Raw genomic sequence first — 8,139 nt, 5'->3', positions numbered from 1 at the left:
ACACTTCATGTGCTTTGCACTGTGAAGTAAACTGCACTGAGAATGGGTGCGTGTGGCTGGCCGACATACCCCAGAGCAGATGGGCGCGGGAGGCAAGAGGAGTTGTGCTGCTGTATACTGGGACCTTCTGTGCTCTCCTGGCCTGGTGCAGTTCGTTGCGGTGCAGTGCGTTGAACTAGCACCCCCCTACACGTGTCAATTCTTTTGACGGTTTCCGGGTCAAAGTTCAGGTTCTGTAATTTCTTATTTTACTTCCAGAGACGTTGGAACTATGTAGAATTCGGAACTATGTAGTTTGAAGACATATTTTGAACAAAACACTGACACAAATTAGAGTCTTTACTTTCTTTTTCTCGTCAGAGGACATCACGAAGCTGGAGAATAAGACACCCACTACAGGTTCCCAGACGTCAGTTGTGATAGTGTGCAAGCCTATGCAAACGACTGTTGCCTAGTAAGATGTGCATCATTGAGACTTATTGCGAGTTTACTTCCCTGATTGAAGCACACGTTTTTAAGGACGATTAAGAAGTTTAAGTTTGGGCACTGTTACCTTACTTCACTAGTAAGAGTGCCGAATTGCTATTTTGTATTCTGTTGCTACCCGCCTCCTACTCCAGGCCCAAAATGTTCACAATGTACATTTATAAAACAAGCGAACAGAGTGTTGTGTCTATACTGTGTCGCATGCTGATACATAGTCCAACATTATCCACAACTTTCGAACGGAAGTGAGGTTCCCGGAAGTAAAGTTTTGCAGCGATGCGATGGTATTCTTTCTTGTTTCTTCTTTTCTGGGCATGCGCAGTATACTGTTATTTCTACGCGTGTCTCGGAAACTAGTGTCCAATGATTGGGCTCGCGCAGAATTGTTCTGTTACCGCTTTGGTGTACATTGTAGGGAGACTCTTCTGTGTTTTGAGTTTGGGGATCAGTTCCTCCTATTGAGGTGGTAGATACTACAGAGATCCTAAGCGTGTAAAAAAACAGTCACAGTCGGAAATGTCTGGTTCGGATTCAGATAAGGTGAGCGATGTACCAGGCAAGTGTAAGAAGTCTGCCATGTAAAGACCATTGCATTATTTATCTATCATGATTGCTCTGTAACGACCCTCTGTGTTTGATCTAGCTGTATAAAGACTTACTGAGGACCGGAAAACACGAATACCATATACAATAAAATCGTCGTTATTCGATCAAATACTTACCTTTGGGGCGTCATCCTCTATGGCTAGACTTGCTCCCATCTTCTTTTAGTCCCTCACGATAATGAATGGATTACCTACCGGTAATCTACATTTCTAATAGTCCCGCTCTTCCTCGCATCAGTATTTATCAGTTGGACTCCACCTTCTATGAAGGACCTATTACCATCTTATTTTATCCTGTCTCTAACCATCCTGAGGCCCTCCTTCAAGCTCCGGAAGCTTCAAGCGTGACCAACACATTACATCCTTTTCGAAAATCTCAGTTATATAAATGGGTTTAAGTCCTTCTGAAGGCCAGACAGTGCCAAACCTCCTCTACTGGAGAGGACGAATCCGGATAGAATGCCAATAGCCCAATTGCCTGTGACCAAGGGAATTTAGATATTACTCTGGGGAAAAAAGGATTGTATCACAGAATAAATGCACCTGACTTGAACCTTCAAATAGGTAGGAGCGCATGGAAGAGCCCGGTCTCCCCCAGTCTAGTGCTGATGTGATGGCGATCAGAACTGTCATCTAGTTGAAGTCCCCTTCTGCGCCTGACATAAGGGAATGGTGGGTCAAACTATGGTTTGTTGTGGCAATGTGCAAGTTTGAGGCCACCCTTAAAGGGGAAATGTCAAAACGTATTGCGTAGTGGGAACCTTTAATTCAGTTTGTAGCGCAGAATGATAATCCTGGACTACATTATAAGCCACATGATAAGTTGTCTTTTACGTTGTTGTGATGCACCATGCTGTTTATGTCCACCCGCTGATGTTATTGTATTGTTAACCCCCAATGCTGAACAATTTGTGCTACCTAGATTCTACGTCAGCGCTGGGGGCTTCCTAGTTGGGCACTAAGCCCCGAGACTGTGGGCCGTTACTACATAAGGTAATGCCCCTGGGGCCCATAGTTACAGGCCCGGACATAGCTGAGCAACTGGCATACTAATGGTGTTTTTTTTTCCAGCTATGAGGCACGTTGCGTTTCACAGCTGGGGAAAAAAAGTCTGCTGTGGACATGAAACCCTAGTCCGTTTTCTTTTTCTGTGGTGGCCATAGTAAACAAAGAAAATAGCTGCCAAGGAAGGGGAGAAAGGACTATGTGTAGTCCCTTTTCATGGTGGGCTGTAACAAAAATAAAACCAAAAAAAATTATAAATAAAAAAAAAACGAACCAATCGCTTCGTTTGTGCGTGAAAAGAAAACCTGCGCCGGGTACTAATATGCATTAATCTACTTTATCGACTCATCCAGCAGCAAAGAAAAAAAGACACTTTAGAAAACTTACCATTAACAATTTCGTAATGAGAACATAAATGGAGCTCCCCAGAGAGCCAGGGTCATGACCCTGATAACAGCCAATCAGCACAGGTCCAAGTCTATAAAATACCCTGCAATCCGTCTCTCATCCTTCTTTGCTGCTCGTCACAGCAGATAAGTACTTCGCAATCATAATTCTGTTTTCTCATGGCAATTGTGTGTGACATGTGCTTGGTTTTGCTTTAAACTGCATTTTGTACAATATCCTGGTCCTGCTTTATTAGTTCTGATTATCTTAATATTTGTTAAAGCGTAATGAATTTGCATTTCCTCCGACACTGCTAACTGCAGTCATATTGACAGAGCCGTGGCGCCCGGCAGTCTTTTCTAAATGATTCTCACGCTTTCCTTTTTCTTCAATTTTGATTGCTGTTGATGTTGTAGATTAGAATTGAAGCTAGAAAATTAATGAAGTATATGAAATTGTTTAACTTTACGCTCCTGATAAGGGATTTTATTCCCAAAACGTGTCAAGCTCAATTTTAATTGTCTAATTAACTTTATGTATGACGTCTGGAATGAATACCTCGTATGTATAACACAAACATTACATTTGAATTTGTTTTTGTCAAAGTGTTATAAATCTGAACGAATGAACTATTATGACCTGTTCCAAAACCTTACCACTAAAGTAACTCAATCAATTGATTTTTTTAACTCTCTAAATATAAAGTATATCTGACTGATAAAACATCAGTGTGTATATATAGTGTGCAGGGGATGCTAGTATCCATTAGTCTAGGACACTTTTCTTCTCCTGTTTGTACTTGCGACTTCTTGTGTCAGTCGCGTCTTCTCTGCACCTGTAAACCTTCCTTAATTTATACACTAATTCAACCAACTTTGAACTATTATGAGGTGTGCTCTCTATAATTCTGTCTCTAGTTAGTGGAACAATTTACAGCTATTTCGGTTGTTTCAAAGGAAATTATAATTGTTTGGCTGGCTAGTTCTCTCCCAAATTTTTATGATCCTGCTTCAAATACAGGATTTCTCATATTGCGATTTAACTTTGTTTTGACAGACCTTTTGACCCTGTGTCTGAGACATTTTTTTTTGTCTTATGCTGGGTACCCTCTGTTCTGCAGAGTAGAAACAATGCCATCTTTTAGATTTTTCCTTCTATCATACCTTCCCCCAATATGTCACAACATTTGGAATTTGCTTGGAAGAGAGATCCAGAATGGAGACTTAAGGCATAAGGGTGGCTTTACTCTTGGTAGTATTGCTTATCTAACAGACCATTATAGTCCTTGGGCGATAATAATAAAGCTTTAAACTTGCATGATATGAAGCCTCTGGTCTTGACATAGAGTGGCTAATCCACCTCACTAACATGAGTGGGGCTTTAGTTTCTATTAAAGATACAGAAGCAAGTATTATCCCTCCCTACCTCCCGGTTTAGCTTACTGGTTATTACTTGGGGTATTGCCAAGAACAAGGAGTACCATTGCTTTAGATGTTTCTCCTACACACCAGGCCTTCCTGGTTATCAGCTTTTGCTTCATATTACTTGATGAAAAGATTATGGGGGGTCTTTCTGTTCTCTTCAAGTGGTTCAGTTTATATCCCCAATACGTCCAAGAAGAGTAGAAGTTGCCCCATTTTTGTAATTAAACCTGAATTGGGGAAATACACCCTTAAGATTTCCTCAGGGATAGTAAGGGAGTTTTTTTGTTTTCAAAAATACAATTTTTCTTTTCCCATGTGTTCCTAGTACCTGGCACTACAGAGCTTTACCTAAAATTCCTCTGCCTTTCACAATCATGCCTTCAGTCCCTCTTGTCTCTCAAAGGAACTTGAGGGGAGGCAGAGTGTCAGTGTTAATATATGGTGAGACATGTAGTTCCAAAGAGCAGACTAGCTAAATGCAGACCCCCATATTGTCTACATGCACCTCGTTAGTCTCCTGGATTTAGGGGAAATCTTCCCTTTGTCTCCCTTTTCAATATTGTATACGTTTTTTGATATTTTGCTTATTTTAAATACAACTTTGGTAAGTATTAACGTATCCCTTATTCGGAAATATTCCCTGCAAAGGGAGGTTGAATAATGCTCACTTTTTTTTCTTTTGTGAACAGTGGCCAAATGTATTTATCCAATCATCTCATAATTGTCATTAAGGGGTCTCGTCCTGTTGTCCTCAACTTGACATTTGCCAGGGGAATTTTTTTTGTTCTTTAAAATAAAAAAAATATATTTTTCCAAATGTCAACACCCTACACAAGAGAGCATCAAAGTGGAAGTGTTCTTTTGCATGTTCCTTCCCTATCCAGTTTTCCACTTGGGAATGTATGTACCTTGGAAGGCACTGTTGGCATCCATCTGCATCCTCCTATGTATTTCCAGCCTCCTAAGGTCAGCTTAAGTTCCTAATGTAAACCCTTGTGCCCTTCCCTAACAAGCTCTCATGAACCATTATCCTGATGCTTCAAAGTCAGTTTGATAATACCTTATATATTCCCATCTATGTATCTAGTAAAATACTCTAGTGCTTCAGCGAGTGACAACTAAGTTCCCTATGACTTATTGGCCCTGGGATTCTCAAGAGAGCATACAAGGATGATTAAAGGAGCTTGGTTCCCAAGATTTGTAGGTCTGGCACAGAACCACGAGACATGGAGTTTTTTTTACAAGAGATTTGCCTCCTTCCCTGTGAAGGGGTTCGTCCTCTGCAGACTCACATTAGTGTAAGGAGGTCCTTTCAGTACCATTCTTGCATAGGGAATCCTGCACCCCATCAAAGTAAACTATTTCTTAGATAAGGTTTCTGTTCATTACGATAAGGCAATGTTGTTTTGTTACCTTTCACAATATATCTTCTTTTATATTTTTGTTTACTATATATGCATAGTCTGCCTAGAGGGAACTTTTTAAGATTTTTGATTTTCTGTGTACAACAAACTAAGATTTTTTGATCACGAACCCTGTATCGGGTCAACTTCATCACATCTGATCACACACCACTTAAGCAGTCACCCTCTATCGCCCACCACCATATGTCTAAAACTAACACCAAACAAATTCCAACCTCTAGATCTATGACCCCCATGATAGCAAACACCTCTAGGCAGAAACCTCCGACCATCCTTCAAGGCACCCTCATAAATGCCCGCTCCCTAGGGGCTCATGCCATTGAAATACACTACTTCATTACAGAATCACAGCTTCACATACTAATAGTCACCGAATCATGGCTACACCAAGCCTCCGGCCCTCTCCTAACTCTCGCAATTCCACCAGCCATACCATCCTCAGAACGGATAGGACCTACTTGCATGCAGGTCCCTCATGGCCTTCAGAAAGGCACTGAAAACCATCTTATTTAAGTGAATCCTACTTAAAACACCACTGCAATGTGAATAATGGCTATAATATACAACTGTACCTATGCTCACTGTTCCCATGTAACTTCGGAATGTTTGCTATATCTGTAACCATGTTCCCATTGTCTTCGTTATATTCACCTATGCCAAGTACACTTTCTTGTAACAGCGCCACGATGCCTGAGGGCAGCTGTGGGCTTTAAAAATGCAAATAAATAAAATAAATCGCCAAGACTAAACTCCAATTAAGACCATGCCCCATTGAAAACATTGCAGGTTACGAAATATTGCTTGCTAAACTTCCCATAAATGTAAAAACCACTATCAACATAGTAGTTATCTATAGATCTCCTAACCCCAACAGCCATCCTGAAACAGACATGCCTTTAGTATTAGCTCCACTCATCAAGCCCAACACCAAATGCGTCATCTTGGGAGATTTGAACGTAGGATTTAATGATAGCCTAGACCCTTGAGCAGAAGCACTAAACTCATCCCTGAAGGGTAGGAGCTTTATCCAACTAGTGAATGCCCCCACTTACATCAAAGGAAGAACCCTAGATTGGATCCTCTCACTCAACACGGATACTTCCATCGACTCTAAAGGAGAGATAGACGCCCAGAATTAGGACATTTTGAAGCGGGTAAGCCACCAGCAACTCACTCGGGTGCCTGTCCCAAGGAGAGGAAATTAACAGAGGGATTGTGAAATACTGTAGATTATATCCCCAGTGGGATACGTGGCAGAACTAAAACAAGCCGGCAATAGATCCTGTCAGAGAGGCTCGAGCCTTATAAGCAAGTACTGCGATGAGGAAGAGGGAGGCAGAGGTAGTTATGGGTTACCTAATATCACTACAGGCTCTTTACTTGCTCATACATCCTCACTCAGTCACCATACTTAATAACAAAGTTTTTAGCATTATCCTTCCAAATATATCTGGTTTGAAATACTATTCCTCATCTTATTACGATGTATACTCTTCCTCATCAAAAATGCGTAGGTTTGTCAAAATGTATCCTATGAATAACACAGAGGCAAATATTATGCATTACCTAAACGTCTCTCTTCTTTGTCACAGTACTTGCCTCTGAGATTATGCCTCCAAACAGGATTTAAAAACAATATCTTCTCTTGGAGGTATAAAAGTTAAAAATGCCCTATCCTCCAGCCAGGAATCAATATCATTCTGCTGTGGGGCACTGGGGAGTAACGTAGCGGGCCTCCTGGGCATCTCCTCCAGCGGGGCAAAGGCAATGGCCCTGGGTCGAGTTGCTCTTGCTTTCCCTGTTGGGCACGGGATGCAGTTGAGCACCTTCTCTCACCCGGCCAATAAGGCCCTCTCGGTTCCCCTGTTGGGCAAGGGCTTCTGAAGCAGGGTGCACGATATGACAGCCCCTGGCTGATGACTAAGCCTGGGGCTCTCTGATAAGTGCATGGTGAGCGAGTGATGTGCAAAAACAGTTGCCTGGTTACCGGGCTCCCGGTCTCCCACGCAGTCACTTTTGGTTCCCTCTGAGCAGGGTTGGTGCTGATGGTGGTTGGCAAATGGCACTGCCATATGCCAGAGGGAACGTTGAGTGCCCAGTGTCTCTTCGCAACCTGGGACACTTTCCAGACATTGTCTCCCTGGCAGGAAGGGCTTCTGTCAAGGACCTGATTGGTCGGGTGCTTGACTGATGTAGCAGTCAGGAAGCCTTTAGGAGACTCGGTCAAGTTGTTATGGATTCTGGGTGTTGTGTCTTGGTTTTTTCTCGATTTGTGTACAGCAAATTTGACAGCTTTCCCTGGCTAAAATGGGGAAACATAATGAAAATAGACATTTGGAGCGGTCTAAGGATTATTCTATCCCTCAGAAGAAATCCAGCAAAAAGAATGGAACTAAAAAGAATATAGAATGAGAAGATTAGGAGATGGACGATTCAAGAACTTGAGGGAAGGAAGAAAAGGAAAAGATCCCTTTCTCAATTGTCTCTTCATCCTCTTCTTTATCATCAGACAGTTTAGTTCCTCCTCTTCAGTGTTTTTAGTCTCTGAGGATGAGGTTTAAGGAAAATATTTGGATAGGGAGGAGGTCGAGACAATACCCGTTATGGGATAGCATGGGATTTTCAGAGCCTTCTATCCAGGATGAACTGGCCAAACCAATAATGGGGCAGTATAAGCATATGTAAGATGGGTCTTAGTGATTTCTGACATAGGAGTGTAACGATCCAGAGCATATCTTTATGCCACGATTCATGGCTAAAGTGTACCCCCTGAAAGGCATGCAATTCTTTCTCCCAGAAACAGTGCAC

General features: G+C 42.0%; 1 protein-coding gene across 4 annotated transcripts in view; it reads left to right on the top strand.

Annotated features, from left to right (window-relative positions):
* Positions 1 to 850: 850 nt before the first annotated feature.
* LOC138510527 (zinc finger protein 454-like) overlaps positions 851 to 8,139 on the top strand; it is a 628,028-nt gene continuing 620,739 nt past the window's right edge. For 3 of the 4 annotated variants that reach the window (XM_069626245.1, XM_069626248.1, XM_069626247.1), the window contains exon 1: positions 851 to 1,026. In XM_069626245.1, coding sequence (XP_069482346.1) covers positions 1,003 to 1,026 — 24 coding nt within the window. In that variant the 5' untranslated portion in view covers positions 851 to 1,002. The remainder of the gene's footprint in view (positions 1,027 to 8,139) is intronic. The other variant, XM_069626246.1, reaches the window with a different exon arrangement.

Source organism: Ambystoma mexicanum, chromosome 6p (genome assembly GCF_040938575.1).
Source record: "Ambystoma mexicanum isolate Mex_15411 chromosome 6p, UKY_AmexF1_1, whole genome shotgun sequence".
NCBI classification, from domain to species: Eukaryota; Metazoa; Chordata; class Amphibia; order Caudata; family Ambystomatidae; genus Ambystoma; species Ambystoma mexicanum.
Note: the sequence above shows the minus strand (reverse complement) of the source record. Positions and strands in the feature narration are given on the sequence as shown.